General features: G+C 44.0%; 1 protein-coding gene across 7 annotated transcripts in view; it reads right to left on the bottom strand.

The window, feature by feature from the left end:
• Window positions 1-18,618, bottom strand: part of tns1a (tensin 1a) — a 102,683-nt gene that overhangs the window by 68,709 nt on the left and 15,356 nt on the right. For 6 of the 7 annotated variants that reach the window (XM_035525632.1, XM_035525642.1, XM_035525635.1 and 3 more), the window contains exons 2-3: window positions 17,688-17,802; window positions 12,174-12,211 (exon numbers count right to left, since the gene is read on the bottom strand). In XM_035525632.1, coding sequence (XP_035381525.1) covers window positions 12,174-12,211; window positions 17,688-17,802 — 153 coding nt within the window. Of the gene's footprint in view, window positions 1-11,954; window positions 11,975-12,173; window positions 12,212-17,687; window positions 17,803-18,618 lie in introns of those variants that run through there. The other variant, XM_035525655.1, reaches the window with a different exon arrangement.

Genomic DNA, 18,618 nt, shown 5'->3' with positions numbered 1-18,618 from the left:
AATCACTCTCCCTCACTTAACTGAGTGCAGGGCCCTTCAGGTGATCATCCAATCCTAGCTCATCACTTGTGTCGGGTCTGACATGGCCAGGTACTGATAACCGACACTAGTATCTGAAACCTTGCTATGCTCTTATCCAACCTAAAGCTGTGTACAGGATTAAATACCACCTCCTAGCACATGGTTTCCACTATGGTCTGATGCACTATCCAGCTCTCTGACCAACAGCAACAGCAACAACAACAACAACAACAACAACAACAACAACAGAACCAACTGGGCAGCCATAGCAACAGTTCAGACCACTCCTTCCTGGGGACTAACATCAGATGAGAGGTGACTAACATTGTCTCTGTTTGGGTTTTAGACTGAGGGAAGCTGAAGAGAGATGAAAGAGGTTCTCCACCATCCAGAGACAGAGATCCCTCCCAGTCAACCACATCCACCAACCAGAGACAGAGATCCCTCCCAGTCAACCACATCCACCAACCAGAGACAGATATCCCTACCACCCAACCACATCCACCAACCAGAGACAGAGATCCTTCCCACCCAACCACATCCACCAACCAGAGACAGAGATCCTTCCCACCCAACCACATCCACCAACCAGAGATCCCTCCCAGTCAACCACATCCACCAACCAGAGACAGAGATCCTTCCCACCCAACCACATCCACCAACCAGAGACAGAGATCCTTCCCACCCAACCACATCCACCAACCAGAGACAGAGATCCTTCCCACCCAACCACATCCACCAAACAGAGACAGATATCCCCCCCACCCAACCACATCCATCAAACAGAGATAGAGATCTCTCCCACCCAACCACATCCACCAACCAGAGACAGAGTCCCCCCACCCAACCACAGCCACCAACCAGAGACAAAGTCCCCCCACCCAACCATGCCCGACCACATCCACCAACCAGAGACAGAGTCCCCCCACCCAACCACATCCCCTTCACACTGCCTATCCCTCTGCTCATCCCATCTCTCCATGTAAACCAGCTCGCTACACCTTCTTGTAGGTTTAGAAAGCAGAGAGAAGACTGCAGTAAAAAGGTGATTGACATTTTTCCCAAACCCCTGTAAAGCAGAAGAAAAGGAGCTTTTCTATTCTGGTTCTGGTGCTAGAGATGTGGACAGGGAGGAAGAGTTGATTGTGAATTTAAAAGGGAGGCAGACAGAATCTAAATCTCTCACCATGACCATGTACAGTACAGAGAAACAGCAATACCTCATAGAACAGAGAGTATTCAAAGCTAGGACAAACCCTACAAGAAGTCTGGGATTCCTAAATCCCTAAGAAATCTTTAAATGTGATAACGTAACATCATACATGTGATGGGGCATCATCTCATGTGGAGACATTGGAGTCTCACCCTGAGTACTCTTACTTCACCCTAGAGTCGGATGACAGTCAGCAAATATACATCCTACGCCAACAAAATAACAAACCGCTGCTGTCAAGGAAGAAAAACAAAAGCAAGCGGCGGAAATGGTGAACAAACGATGTTCTCAGCATGGCTGAGCAGAGTTAAGCCTAAGTGATGCCAACACATGCAAATGGCGAGGGCACACCTCCCCGCACGAGAGCTCCATATGAACTCCAATGGTGATAAGACTTCAGGTAACAGCTCGTAAACTGAAGGGTGATGAGACCCAGGGAGAATCCATGGGAAGACATACGCGTGTACTGTTAAGTCCTCACCGCTCAAAAGCAGAACTGTCTCTCTCCCATAGACCCTCACGTCTATCTCACCTGAAAACCTGAAAGCCATGCAGTATTGTAAAGTCTGGAGTTCTGTAAACACTAAAGAGAATTGTAAACTCAGTATTATTATAATTGTGCTAATCCATTGTGGTCAGCATAAAAATAATAATTAAAAATAATACTTTGCACGTAGGCAAAGGAGAAGGGATGATATATACACAAAATTATACACATTTATTACACCATATAAATCCCTTAGATTGGGTTGATCAGCCGTATCTGTACACAGAAGTAGCACACAACCAAAAATTCTGTCACTTACAGGAAGACAAACTAATTTTCAAGATCATATTGCAGAGGTCAACACTGTGATGATGATTAAACAAAATATGCTGTGTAGCCATAATATATTTCCAGGAATCAGAACACACAAGCCACAAAGGTCCCTGCCAGGATGCAGTGTGGAACTTAAGAGAGTCAGAAACTGTTAGCTGTCATAAACCGTTACGGTGCCAGAAACCGTTACGGTGTCATAAACCGTCACAGTCTCTTAAACTGTTATGGTGAAAGGAACCGCTACGGTGCCAGAAATAGTTACAGTGTCATAAACTATTATGGTGCCAGAAACCATCATGGTAAGAATAGCAGCAAACATATTTACCACAACACACACAACATTTCAAACTTGTTTGCAATACTACGTGTGGACATGTTGATACTGGGCTTGCGAGCAAGATGTCTTAGTGAGAGTTAGTAATTTATCGTCCCTTCCTGTCAATGATGCTTATAACCTACGTAATAAGAAAACAGAGTCAATACAACACAGTGCTGCATTTTAGCATTGGTATGTCACACTTCCTGTGACTTTTAATACAAAAATGATTTTATTCACACAGGTAAGGGATAATGGCACAGGGTCTGTTCTTGACTGGCCCAGACAATCACTGAACCGTCATGCATAATGCACTCAGTGAAGACAAGACAGGTCAGGTAAAGAAGACAGGCTACACCTGACACTGCAGACTACACCTGACACTGCAGACTACACCTGACACTGCAAACTACACCTGACACTGCAAACTACACCTGACACTACAGACTACACATGACACTACAGACTACACATGACACTGCAAACTACACCTGACACTGCTGACTACACATGACGCTGCAGACTACACCCGACACATCAGACTACATGTGACCACGCAAACTACACCTGATACTGCAGACTACACCTGACACTGCGGACTACACCTGACACTGCGGACTACACGTGACACTGCACACTACACCTGACACTGCGGACTACACATCACACTGCAAACTACACCTGACACTGCTGACTACACGACACTGCAAACTACACATGACGCTGCAGACTACACCCGACGCTGCAAACTACACCTGACGCTGCAGACTACACCCGACACTGCAGACTACACCCGACACTGCAGACTACACCTGACACTGCAAACTACACCTGACACTACACACTAGACCTGATGCTGCAGACTACACCCGACACTGCAGACTACACATGTGACACTGCAGACTACACCTGACACTACACACTACACCTGACACTGCAAACTACACCTGACACTCCAAACTACACCTAACACTGCAAACTACACCTGACACTGCAAACTAGACCTGACACTGCAGACTACACCCGACACTGCAGACTACACCCGACACTGAAGACTACACCCGACACTGAAGACTACATGTTAAACTGCAAACTACACCTGACACTACACACTACACCTGACACTATAGACTACACCTGACACTACACACGACACCTGACACTATTCTACTAAACATTTAAGATTCTGTTAACATTGCTATTGGTTCCCTGAATGAGGGAACTCAGGATAAAAATAGAGTGATATGTTTTGTCCAAAACCGACGTAAATATCTTCACATCTGCACTTTCTCCTCACTTTCATGGCAATGGTTTGGTTGCACATACCGACATGCTAAACTGAACTGAAGTGTATGCATGCACGTACACAGATGTATGGCGATAAAACCACAACGGCGGGCCTGTGCCATTGCCTGAAGTCACCTCTGCACATGCCCAGTTCAGCAGAATTCCGCAGCGAAGCACATCCCGCCATCCCACTTGAAAAGTACCAGCATGTCAAAATTACGCATGGCAGTGTCCTGCTGAAGCGACTCACTGCTGAAAACTCATCCAAAGACAAACAGAAAACATCTGAAGATCATCAGAGTGCAGGGAACCTGAGCTGTATCCCTCCCCTATAACCTGGAGCTCATCACCTCACCTGTTGCTGGACTGATGTTTCAACTCTGAGTTTCTGACCAGACTCTGCTGCAGTTTTGTCTGTGTTCTTACAATGCCAGTGGATGCAGCCTTAAACGCTGGACTCCAGAAGACCGGCACACTTTTCAGGCCGTGAGAACAAATCTCTTGGATGCTCTAAAGTAGGATTCGCAACACGAATATACGAGAATCTCAGCTTGGGTCTACGCAGCTAGCGTATTGGTTTGTTCTTGTCGGACTTCACTGCTAATCGGGAAGAGGCCACAGGGCGAAAAACTGCAGAAATGCCAGTTCAGCTCCCTAAAATCCCAGATCGCTGCAGCTTAGCAGAAAAGCTCATGCGCATCCGAGATGTCTGGACAGAGACTGCCCTGACTCCAACTCTCTCCGCCCTCGCTCTCAACGTGCTCCTGAGCGTGTGTGTGGTGTGGTAAACCAGTCAAGAGTAAAGGAGAAGAGGAGGTGCTGGACAAAGCAACACCCCCCACCACCAACACTGTTTAAGCTTCAGCATGCAGGGCCCAGCGCAAAGACACAGCCCCTCCTGCACCCCCTTTTAGTGGAAGACTTCCGCACTTTCACAGAGAGGAAACGTAGGGGAAAGAAAAAGACTCTTCATCCAGGCTGAGCCAGGACTCCAGTACCGGATCTGGGTTCGGCCCATTGCACGAGGCTATCAGAAGTTTTCCGACAGCTGGTGAACTTCAAAGGAGACTTACGGGTCATGTAGAACACCTCAGTGCCTCATCAAAAGAAAAAAAGAAAGAGCATCTCAAATCTTACCATTGCACTATAAATACTGAATAGAATACACTGCACTGACCTATCTAACTACGTGTCAGTTTAGAATAAACGTGAACTAGTCGACCTACCACTGAACTGCTACTCCACTCCGCCCACCTCCCCGTGATTCTCTCTATGTCCACGAAACTGGTTTGTCAGATGGTAGTTGCTATGGTGACAAACTATGATGACTCTATGAAGTGGTGCTGTAGATGTCTGGGCAACACCATAGCCTCTGTGTTGAATGGCTTGAATTTCAGTTCATTCTTTTCTTTGATAACTGGAAAATACCCCTTGATGTCTTCTTTTCTGTGGTCTTTCTGTCCTATGGCTCAAATGTTCAGAAGGTCCCACTTTGACAATTTTCTAGAAATAAACACTTCATACCCATAAACCTTACTGTACCACTTGAACTATTATCTTGGAAATAACAAACAAGAAATCGCATTTTAAGACAACAGAAACCATCTCCTTTGTTTTTAATGTCTTGTAATAATGTTTTGATGCAACATGGGTCCCACAGTCCAGCTGGTTCTCTCCTCAATGATGTGAGTACCTCATCAAACAACTCCAGCCTCTCTTGCAGATAGCTGTATAAACTCTAACCAGTCTACAATATTGATTTTACACCACATAATGTACAGAAAGTACATTAGTAATAATATGTACAGATAGTACATTACTATAGTGTGTACAGATGGTACATTACTATAGTGTGTACAGATAGTACATTGTCTCGCACATCCCCTCCTCCCCTCGTACCCCCGTCTCGCACATCCCCTCCTCCCCTCGTACCCCCGTCTCGCACATCCCCTCCTCCCCTCGTACCCCCGTCTCGCACATCCCCTCCTCCCCTCGTACCCCCGTCTCGCACATCCCCTCGTCCCCTCTTACCCCGTCTCGCACATCCCCTCCTCCCCTTGTACCCCCGTCTCGCACATCCCCTCGTCCCCTTGTACCCCCGTCTCGCACATCCCCTCGTCCCCTTATCCCTGTCTCGCACATCCCCTCTTACCCCTGTCTCGCACATCCCCTCATCCCCTCCTCCCCTCGTACCGTCTCGCACATCCCCTCGTCCCCATCTCCCCTCGCACATCCCCTCCTCCCCGTCTCACACATCCCCCCCCTCCCCTCGTACCCATCTCGCACATCCCCTCCTCCCCTCGTACCCCCGTCTCACACATCCCCTCGTCCCCTCGTACCCCCGTCTCGCACATCCCCTCATCTCTCCTTCTCTCTATCAAGACATATAAACCTCCATTAACATGTCAAACAACAGCATTTATTTAACCAAAACCAGTCAAAAAATGTGAAATAAATATCACTAACTCTGTCACTAAAGGGATGGTGCTAATTCTTTAAATGCAACTTTACTACCCTACAAAACCTTGGCCAGAATGGTCTTTTTTAAATTATTTTGTTCATTATCTTCTGAGAGACAATCCACAGCCTAAACATTCAAGCTGAATTATGCTGGCATGCTGTTTCCTGTGTAACCTGTATGATGAAAGCAGTACTAATGAGCTGAGGCTAAAACCAAACGGATTCTTAATCCTGCCAAAAGATCAAAACGATCACTTAACTAATCCGAAGATTATACCTTTCTTTTTATGAAAAAAATAAATAAAGTTGACATTCAGTGTTTTTTCAATATTGTTTCAGAAATCATCGGGAACCATTAACACGTTAATACATATTCAACATATTTGATGACGCGCACCTAGTTTTCTAGACTTCCACAGCCATCTGACAAGATGAAAAATTCACATGCCAACCGTGATTCGGCTGAGTAAATCCTAACTGCTTAGTACTGATCATAGTTTCCCAAGAAACACACTCCATTTCCCACTGATATACTACAGTACGCACTAGCACATCTGAGAAAACTACTGAGATAAAAGCGAAATATCTGTGGTGAGGTTGAGTCTACATAACCTCATTTTGGACCCAACTGTTTTTCCCATCCACCCCTGCTCTCTCTGTGCCAAAGCCAGCCCTAAACACCATGGCCAGAACTTGGCCAGAGCAGCGCAGGCCCGTGTCCAGTAACAGGGGCAGCTATGATGTGGTAGCCATGGATATATATCCCATAATCCTGTAATAAACTAGCAACAATACTATGTGGGGGGAGAGAGAAGGAGAGGAAGAGAAAGACCGAAAAAGAAAGAGAGCGAGAGAGAGAGAGAGAGAGAGAGAGAGAGCGATGAGGAAAAAACAGGATAAAGTAATCTATATATGTAGCTCTGTAGTGCCTCTATATATGTAGGCATTCAACTAGTTGCCAGTTCAAGCTCCACCACTGCCACTGTTGGGTGTATGAGCAAGACTCTTAACCTTCAATTACTCAATATGTATTCACTCATAACTGTAAGTCGCTTTGGATAAAAGTGCCAAGTAAATGTATAATCTGTGTATGGGTAATCAGCATATAAGGCATCTGCATATAGTGTAATCTGGATATGACGTAACTGGTGTATGTGTAATCTGCATACGGATATTCTGTGTATGGTAATTTACATGCGGTCCATATTTGAGGATAAATTGACAATCAATTGTTTCACACCTCCACTGGAGCTATCAAGAAAACAAATCCATGAAACCCAAGAGCTCCATGATTTTAGGGTGGGGCTATAACAGGAACACGGGCAGGTGCTAGGCAGGAGACGAGAGTGACAGGGGTGGAGGACGTCGGGAATGATGGAGGTGCTGCCCAGCAGCTGGTGTTGGGTGGAGTCTCCTGGCGGAAAACCAAGCCCAGCCTGATCCGGAACGCCATTACACACACTTCCTTCCCGGCATTCAAACCTGCAAGTACCTAATGAGCAATCACAGCACTTGATACACAGTGCATACACACGCACCTAACCATTCACACGATCACACACATTCACATACACTCCCATACATATAATCACACACATAATCACACACACAATCACACATACACACACACACAAGAAAATGTACATGCATGCACACACATATATACAGATACGAAGTTAAATGTACTGACTAATGACTTAATACTGAGTTAATAATGATTTCTATAGTTTATCAATTGAATTTAAAATAGAAATTCTATAATTATTTAATTGCTGTCACAATCTAGAGTCATCATCAATAGATGAAAATGGTCTTATTATCAGGACCTTTTGCTGTTTCTGTGGCCAGCCTCCCAGCAGGAGGAACACGCCCACTCGCTGGGAGGACCACAGTACACACCTACCCCGCTCCCAATCACCGGCCTACTGACCATGTGCACCTGTCTCTTGTCTCGTTTCTCCTTTCAACTATTTCAACCCAAAGCAGATTACCTGGGGAACCGACACAGAGAACCACAACAAGCACTTACCTTTTGTTTCATTTACGTTGCTAAATGCTAGTGCCTTTAGTTATGGAAAATAAAGAGCACCTTCTAGCACCTTCTACTCACATCATTGAGGAGAGAACCAGCTGGACTGTGGGATCCATGTTGCATCAAAACATTATTACAAGACATGATTAAAAACAAAGGAGATGGTTTCTGTTGTCTTCTAGCACCTCCTGCTCCCTCCACCAGCTTCACAGATACTATATCTGGTTACAGATTTGGGGTCACGTAGTGAAACATGGTTGCGTTGACCGCCGATCAGTTAACGATGGTGTAGAAGAATGAGCGTCTAGCACACTGCTGGCTGAGATTCTGATCTGGGATCAGGGATGGCAACTGAGAGTTTCACTCCATTCATTAATGGTAAGGAACGGGGCTGAGTTCTGCGTTATCTTCAAGACAGCAAGGAGAACAGCAGGAGACGTCTTGCGTTTGGAACGGCCATCTTCTCCCGCCATGCCCCCCCGACAGCAGTGCAGCTTATGTAGATCTGTTTGTGTTTTTGCTCGTCGTTTGCTCATCCTCCATCCAGCTCGCCCATGCTGAGCCAAACGAGAGCCATCGCGTGTTACACTTGGCTAGGCGCTGTGAAATGTTCCTGGACAATTGCTAGCCTTAGTATGCTTTATTTCAAAACCCTCACTTGTTTTTAGGTCTCTGTAGTGTCGCTATTTTGAGGTCCTGTGATTTTTAGGTTAGATTACTGACAAAAACTCTTAAAAGCAGGAAGGATTTGCCAATCAAGGCTTTCAAATGTTTTTAAAATATCAAATGTAATGTTTTTTTAGGCTCATACCACGCTAATTGTATCAACAGAAGTCCTCGGTTCATAGAGGATTCAAGTTCTGTTCAAAGCAGACGCACCTTTAGGGTTGGGGTTAAACACACTAACATGTAGCCCACGATAGCTTGGGTTGATTAACAATATCTTAATATTAGGTTGACTGTCTTTCTAGGCAGACTGAACAATGGCAGCCTGTTTATTGTTTGTCTTTTTAACTTTTCAATTTTGTCTTCATGTTCTGTTGTCCACAACAGTAAGTCCAAAGTGCCCGTTCTGAAAAACCTGATATTATACATCCTGTAGTACCTGCATTTTCATGTACAATTTCAGGTTTTTGTCTATAAGATACTGAGTCTCAGTAAAACTTTGACTGAAAAAAATATTGCATTTTGTATTTTCAGTGTTATAAGCTGTAACTATTATTTAATATCATTAGACTATCTACTATCAATCAAGAACTTTCTTTAAAACGTATAACCTTACTGATTAATGTTATTAAAGTAATTAAGAAAAGGCTTTTTATCCTGTTTATACATTGCTCTACTATTTCGGAATTTTAAACATTCACTGCCACACCCTGGGAAGTCCAGCAAGGAGAACACATCAGTCGTCACTAAGATGGTGGGATGGCCGTCGGCTCACTCAGACCGGTTTGCTTCCTTAAGACTGCACTGGTCATTACATGCAGGAGGCTACATACACTCAGCCAGACAGAAACCACCACACACCCACCAAAGCTCCACACTGTGTTCACCACGATGTGAATAAATATACCATGTATTCTAAAAAGCCCTCACACTGTCTCCAGCCTCGTGGGAAACCCAACAGTCTAGCAGTCACCTAAAATAATATCCATGCAACAATACTGCAACATGCTGCTGTACCATCAGTGTTTCACCACTTTATATGCAAAGTGAACTTCGTTTAGGAAAGTGTGATCAGAAACAACACAGAAAAGCAAGAAAATGCACATTTGTTAATGAATGTTTATACTGTATGTTAAAGAATAATGTTTATATTTTTAACAGTGTTCACACTATGAAATATGTATTCACTTAGGAGATATTGATCAGATTAACATAAAGACAGTGGACATCCCATTTCACAATGAACATGTAAAAACATAATTCAAAAATATAATTCATCTGTATCTGCTTCTGTTAGGACTCCATAATCTGCACAAAAATTCCTGGCCTAGCTCATAAAATGAATCAGTCTACAACAATATAATCCTCTTAAAACTCCAAACCAAATAACTGGTCAGGTCATCAGCAGGACTATTTCCAATCCTTTGATCATACGGAAAGTCAAGTAGAGCAGCACAGAGTTTCACATAGAGCTTCCCATAGAGTTTCACACAGAGTTTCCCATAGAGCTTCCCATAGAAGAAACACCTAAAATTAAGACGTCTGCACACTAATCAGCATCCAAAGCCGCATCCGTGCGAATGCCATAACAACGGAACGACAGAACCCTCCAATTTCCCAGGCTGGGAGTCACCTTTGTGGGAAAACAGAAGTTCCGCTCTCCTGTGATCCATCAGTCTGAGGACGCCACCGGTGAGATCTGGCACATCACCGAGTACACTCCTGAAATCCCCAGATATGTGGCAGTAGACTCCAGGCTGCCGAGTGCCTTCTGCAGCTCACGCCAAACACTGCATGCTTTCACCGCAATGCTCTCACTGTACAATCTGCCACCCTGAAATAATCCACTGTGATCCACTCCTGACTCATAGTTAAATCTGTTCAGACACCAATATATTCAGTCTCTACCAACAAATCATTTTGTCAAAATTCAACCAAAAATAAGTGCATGCTCTATGTTTTTTTTTTTTTGCACATTCACTTTCACATTAATGTTTTCCACAGAGCAAATAACCAAATAATATTCCTTTAGTAATAAATCCATACTTCCAAATCCAAAGTCTCTCTCTGAACAACACCCATCGCATTGGAAGGTTTGCTACAAGATTTGTTGGTTTCTGTGGTCTCCCCAGTACCCCCGTGTGAGCACACCACACATGAACGGAGCTATTCCACCGTGCGATCCAAACTCTCAACACAGCTCACAAGTTTGTTTTCTCGGTTCCATTCACCAGAACATTTAGGGAACATTGCACACTCGTGTTATTGAGGTATATATATATATATATATATATATATATATATATATATATATATATATATATATACATCCAGATGAAAGAACTGACTATCACACGACCTTTTTTTCCAGAGAGAGGGCTCCCTACTCATTGTTCTTGCTTTATGGGCAACTCCTGTTTATGGATCCCCTGGGAAACATAGCTATGTACCTCAAACACAATGTACCATGAGACCAGTGCCTGCTGTAGTACCTACCAAGGAAACACCTGCAAAAACCCTGAAGGTTCACTCATTTAAACAGACATACATGTACAAATTCAATTTTCAAACAAACGCAGTAATGGTTTTCCGCAAAGAGTCTGACCAAGAGGTAGTCAAAGAGGCAGTCTGTCTAAGTGACTCCGGGTGGAACACACAGTTAATATTCATACAGAGCTGAACCGTAGCAAAGTGTGCTGATATCTTTCGAAAGACACCTTATGAACATTTACGTAACACAAAACAGGAGAAGGGAAGGAGAGACCAGGTTAGGCCAGTAAGCTCTCGCTTTTCTCACCGCTTCTATCCACAAAACAAGCTTCTTCCCATTCTATTAGCACGACTGTCTCCTGCAGCGTGACATCGGGAGCCCTGAAGCTAAGCAAAAGAGCCTGAGGTTTATTATTAGACTGTTCAATACGGGGCAAGGCGGGGCAAAACAAACAGCCTCCGACGCAAGGTGTTTGTTTTCAACCTCCGCGAATTTCCAGGGAAAACGCGGAAGCATCATCAAGTTTGTGTTGCTGTTTGCTTCATCGACATCTATAGGACGTATGCCGAACCTTGCGTGACCAAGCGTTGATGCTCTCAATCAATACACAGACTCCATAACAGCTGAACAGATGGTCTGCGCTCTCACCTTCTGTAAGATATGCACTGAGAGTGGCCATTGTGGTCTCAGACTGAGTTATCCAGCGCTGACTGTGGTCTTCGAGCACATGAAGTGCTTATGAAGTGCTTATGAAGTGCTTATGAAGGAGGGAAGTTTTAGACGTGGATTCCGCATTCAGATGTTGGCAACATCTATGTGACATGAAAATGATCTTTTTAAGACAATAAAAATACTTTCATTACTCACCTTCACTTCACATTTCTTGTGGCAGGACAGTTTACAAACTAGAAGCAAAGAACAGACAAGAACAACATTAGAAATGTGTTCAAAAAGCACACAACATTGATGGCATGTTTGAGATTATTACTGAAAGTACAGATAACACGGATATCACCACATTATTCATCTCTATCCACCGCTTCAGTTCGAGGGTTTGAGAAATGCCTATCACTCTACAGTGCTGCCCTCTAGTGGACATTTACGGCATTAAACATCAATCCCACACTGTCGCAGTGGGAGTCTTTGGCATAACACAGCTAAAAACCAGCAAAGATAAATATATTATAAGGAGTGCCTCTCATACTCACTATAAACTGCAATAACAGATAGGAAGTCTTTAGCTCTGCACATTAAACACCTCTCAGCGTTGTGTGTTCAACCTGGGCCCCCACATTCCTAGTGTCTCATATGTGACTACATTAATAGTCTGGAGATCTTCTGGAGTCCACAAGGAGATGTGGTATTCTTTGAAGAAGAAATAAATTGCAAGAAAGTGCTGAAATAATTAATTTATATTTGAATATGTTCGTGTATGTATTTAATTATTTTGGTGGGAGAGGCTGTAGTGCCATCAGATACAACTTGTCAGTCAATCTACTTCATCCAGTACAGTCTAATTAATATTTAATGACACCCAAGAGAGGGTTTAGTGTCCCTATTACACTCACTAAACCCTACCAATAGCCATCCACATTAGCAATCAGTGGAGAAGAACCTGTGTTCACAGAGGGGAGTCATAAACTCAGAGGGATTCAGGGAGAGACTGCGTGTGGAGACCTGCTGTTTGTAGCTGACGTGAAATGTCCTTATGAATCTAGAAATGAACACTGCGTTATTTCAAAAAAAGTTAAACCCAATAGCTAATGAATATGACATGGGACAAACCTTAACATACAGTGGTTTTATTGGTTTTTAAAAAGCATTAGGTGTAGTTTGATTATTTCTGCTGTGTAGTTTGACTACTGTAAATATTTCTGTGATCTATACTGCTATGTAGTTTGACTATTGTAAATATTTCTGTGAGCTATAATGCTGTGTAGTTTGACTATTTCTGCTGTGTAGTTTGACTGTTGTAATTATTTCTGTGAGCTTTACTGCTGTGTAGTTTGACTATTGTAAATATTTCTGTGATATATCCTCATGTGAAGTTTGACTATTTCTGTGTAGTTTGACTGTTGTAAATATTGCTATGAGCTATACTGCTGTGTAGTTTGACTACTGTAAATATTTCTGTGGTCTATACTGCTGTGTAGTTTGACCATTTCTGCTGTGTAATTTGACTGTTGTAAATATTTCTGTGGTCTATACTGCTGTGTAGTTTGACTACTGCACATATTTCTGTGGTCTGTACTGCTGTGTAGTTTGACTGTTGTAAATATTTCTGTGGTCTACACTGCTGTGTAGTTTGACTACTGCATATATTTCTGTGGTCTATACTGCTGTGTAGTTTGACTGTTGTAAATATTTCTGTGGTCTACACTGCTGTGTAGTTTGACTACTGTAAATATTTCTGTGGTCTACACTGCTGTGTAGTTTGACTACTGTAAATATTTCTGTGATCTATACTGCTATGTAGTTTGACTATTGTAAATATTTCTGTGGTCTATACTCCTTCAGAATGTCAGATGCCCTGTTCTCGCCCCAGCACAACATGAAGGAGTTAGACACAGTTTCAAGTGTGGCGTGTCTTCATCACCTGGCTTCCCCAGACATTAAGAGTACAAAGTTGCATTCTCTCAACAAAATCAGCAAATCCATTGAGAACATTTTAATAAAGCATGTAGTGTCAAGGTTAGGATTATGGTTTGGTGTATAGGATTTAGGATTTAGTGTATAGGGCTAAGGGTTTACAGTTATGGTATATAGTGTATAGGGTTAAGGGTATAGCGTTTAGGGAATAGGACTATGTTATAGTATTAAGGTATATGATTTAGGAACAGAGTTTAGGCTAAAGGTTAGGGTTTAGTGTATAGGGTTTAATGTATAAGGTTAGGGTATCGGGTGTAGGGTATAGGATTAAGATATATTATATAGGAACAGACCTTAGGGTAAAGTATAGGGTTTAGGGTATATGGTTTAAGGTTTAGGGTTTAAGGTATATGATAGGGTTATGGGTATAGTTTTAGTGTATAGGATTTAGTGTATAGTATTAAGGTATATTATTTAGGATCAAAGTTTAGGGTAAAGATTAGAGTATTTGGCTTAGGGTATAGGGTTAATGTTAGTTCCATACTTGTCCTACTCCCTGGTGTTCCATACCCCTCCTACTTCCTGGTGCTACGTACCCCTCCTACTCCATGGTACTCCGGTGTGTGTGTATGTGTGTGTGCGTGTGTGTGTGTGTGTGTGTGTGTGTGTGTGTATGTGTGTGTGTGTGTGTGTGTGTGTGTGTAAGGCATCATGTGTCTAATCTGTTGGCGTGTATTTATCTGTATATATTTGTTGTTGCCTAGCCCCCCATTATTTGTGAATCATTTGTAAATCCGGACCATGCAGTATCTGAACCTGACAGACTGTGTAGCTGTCCACTAACCACAGGTGCTGAAAAACTACATCACTAGGTTTCAGGTTTCCAGTAGCAACCAACCACACAGGGCAGCATGGTGGCTTGTGGGATAGGGATCTGGGTAGAGTTTCCATGGTCTGTCTGTGTGGGTTTCCTCTGGGGTCTCCATTTTCCTCCCACAGAGGTTAGGTAGATTTGATACTCTAGATTGTTCTGAATGAATGTGACCTGTGTAAGTTTATAGATGTGAATTTGTGTGTGTGTCCAGTGCTGGTTGGTGCTCTGTCCTGGTCTAAACCTCCTCTCCTTTCCTCAGGGGCTGCAGTTTCTGACTGAGAGTACACTGTGCTAATTAGCTGCAGATTCTCATCTATGTGTGAGTGATCTGAGTGTAAACATTGATTTCTGTCTGCAAAGCATGTTGAGAAAGGTGCTATATAAATGTGACTAATACTCACAATACTAACAAAGATATGACTCAAAGTGATTAAAAGACTAAAGTGAATAAAATTCAACTTTAACCTAATATTGGCTGTTTCTATAGAAACCATACATGCATGTTATTCTTTATATCCTATCCATCTTGGATATGATGTCATATTAAAATAAGACTAATGTACTATTAATTAGTTTCATTAGATGAAAATAATACCACACCACGTTCTCTCTATAACCAATAACATACAGTACTGTGGGGACAAAATATTGGGGGTTTCCAATGAGGTTTCCACTGAAAGTGATTCCAATAATGGAATGCTAGCATCCTTGTGACGACACTTTCACAAGTGGTCCTGTACTGATACACACCTCTATAGACCAGGTAGTTCTGTACTGATACACACCTCTACAGACCAGGTGGTTCTATACTGGTACACACCTCTACAGACCAGGTGGTCCTGTACTGATACACACCTCTATAGACCAGGTGGTCCTGTACTGATATACACCTCTGCAGACCAGGTAGTCCTGTACTGATACACACCTCTATAGACCAGGTGGTCCTGTACTGATACACATGTCTACAGAACAGGTGGTCCTGTACTGATACACATCTCTACAGACCAGATGGTCCTGTACTAATACACACCTCTACAGACCAGGTGGCCCTGTATTGATACACACCTCTGCAGACCAGGTGGTCCTGTACTGATACACACCTCTATAGACCAGGTGGTCCTGTACTGATACACATCTCTACAGACCAGATGGTCCTGTACTAATACACACCTCTACAGACCAGGTGGTCGTGTACTAATACACACCTCTACAGACCAGGTGGTCCTGTACTGATACACATGTCTACAGACCAGGTGGTCCTGTACTGATACACATCTCTACAGACCAGGTGGTCCTGTACTAATACACACCTCTACAGACCAGGTGGTCCTGTACTAATACACACCTCTACAGACCAGGTGGTCCTGTACTAATACACACCTCTATAGACCAGGTGGTCCTGTACTGATACACACCTCTACAGCACCTCTACAGACCAGGTGGTCCTGTACTGATACACATGTCTACAGACCAGGTGGTCCTGTACTGATACACATGTCTACAGACCAGGTGGTCCTGTACTGATACACACCTCTACAGACCAGGTGGTGCTGTACTGATACACACCTCTACAGACCAGGTGGTCCTGTACTAATACACACCTCAACAGACCAGGTGGTCCTGTACTAATACACACCTCTATAGACCAGGTGGTCCTGTACTGATACACACCTCTACAGACCAGGTAGTCCTGTACTGGTACACACCTCTACAGACTAGGTAGTCCTGTACTGGTACACACCTCTACATACCAGGTGGTCCTGTACTGATACACATGTCTACAGACCAGGTGGTGCTGTACTGATACACACCTCTACAGACCAGGTGGTCCTGTACTAATACACACCTCTACAGACCAGGTGGTCCTGTACTAATACACACCTCTATAGACCAGGTGGTCCTGTACTGATACACACCTCTACAGCACCTCTACAGACCAGGTAGTCCTGTACTGGTACACACCTCTACAGACCAGGTGGTCCTGTACTGATACACATGTCTACAGACCAGGTGGGGCTGTACTAATACACACCTCTACAGACCAGGTGGTCCTGTACTAATACACACCTCTATAGACCAGGTGGTCCTGTACTGATACACATGTCTACAGACCAGGTGGTCCTGTACTAATACACACCTCTATAGACCAGGTGGTCCTGTACTGATACACACCTCTACAGACCAGGTAGTCCTGTACTGATACATACCTCTACAGACCAGGTAGTCCTGTACTGGTACACACCTCTATAGACCAGGTAGTCCTGTACTGGTACACACCTCTACAGACCAGGTGGTCCTGTACTGATACACATGTCTACAGACCAGGTGGTGCTGTACTGATACACACCTCTACAGACCAGGTGGTCCTGTACTAATACTCACCTCTACAGACCAGGTGGTCCTGTACTAATACACACCTCTATAGACCAGGTGGTCCTGTACTGATACACACCTCTACAGCACCTCTACAGACCAGGTAGTCCTGTACTGGTACACACCTCTACAGACCAGGTGGTCCTGTACTGATACACATGTCTACAGACCAGGTGGTGCTGTACTGATACACACCTCTACAGACCAGGTGGTCCTGTACTAATACACACCTCTACAGACCAGGTGGTCCTGTACTAATACACACCTCTATAGACCAGGTGGTCCTGTACTAATACACACCTCTACAGACCAGGTGGTCCTACACTGATACACACCTCTACAGACCAGGTGGTCCTACACTGATACACACCTCTACAGACCAGGTGGTCCTACACTGATACACACCTCTACAGACCAGGTGGTCCTACACTGATACACACCTCTACAGACCAGGTGGTCCTACACTGATACACACCTCTACAGACCAGGTGGTCCTACACTGATACACACCTCTACAGACCAGGTGGTCCTACACTGATACACACCTCTACAGACCAGGCCCTCCTTGGTCACGGCCTGCTTGCACACGCCACAGCTCTTGGCCTTCTTGAAGGTCTTGACCTTGAAGCTGTGAGAATGGACACCTTCAAAGTCCTCAGGCTGCAAAAGGAGAAAAACGACAAAAAGTCAGGACACAAAGAGAGAGCTGGAAACATTGGCCTGTGGTTCCAGGTCTTTGGATGCAGTTATGACGTGTTTGTACATGTTGTGCTCTGGGATTCTCTGGAGGCTCGAAGGTTAGCGGACACTGGTAACAACGCGACATGCTCAGATACGATCAGGTTCTCACCATCTCTTAGGCAGGAGGCAAGTAAAGCTTTAAAACATCTAAATGCTAACTGTCAGGAGGCAGCCATCACGTTCAGATCCACTGCTAGCATCGCAAGGATGTTATACCAGTGTGGACTGGAAGGCAAGAAGGAGACACCCGGGGGGGGTCAGTGACATGGATGTTTAGCTACGGCAACCCAGCACTCATACACACCAGAGTATGCAATCACTTTGAAGACTCGTTAAACGGCTAATGTAAGCTGATAAGAGTCAGAGCTGGCGTCAGCGTGGCCGAAGGCAGGGGACACGTGAGTTCGACACCTGCTTAAAGGGACTGGGGAGTAACAGGGCATAACACAGATAGAACCAAAAACCGGATGTGCTATATATGCAATACATTATTAGAACCATTTATTTGAAATATGAAAAAAAAACACATGATCGATGAAAGGTGTTCGCAGTAAGACCTTACATGAGCATTACAGGGTAAAAATGTGTGATGTAAGGCTCTGTTCTTACTGACAATAGCTCTACAGTGTGTTAACATGCAGTTACACAACTGCCTTACACACACACACACACACACACACACACGCTACACACTTAAGTCCCTGCTCTGCAGAGCTATTTTGCCATGGTTTGGGA

Source organism: Electrophorus electricus, chromosome 1 (genome assembly GCF_013358815.1).
Source record: "Electrophorus electricus isolate fEleEle1 chromosome 1, fEleEle1.pri, whole genome shotgun sequence".
Taxonomy (NCBI): domain Eukaryota; kingdom Metazoa; phylum Chordata; class Actinopteri; order Gymnotiformes; family Gymnotidae; genus Electrophorus; species Electrophorus electricus.
The sequence above is the reverse complement of the archived record's forward strand: the minus strand, read 5'-3'. Positions and strand labels throughout refer to the sequence as shown.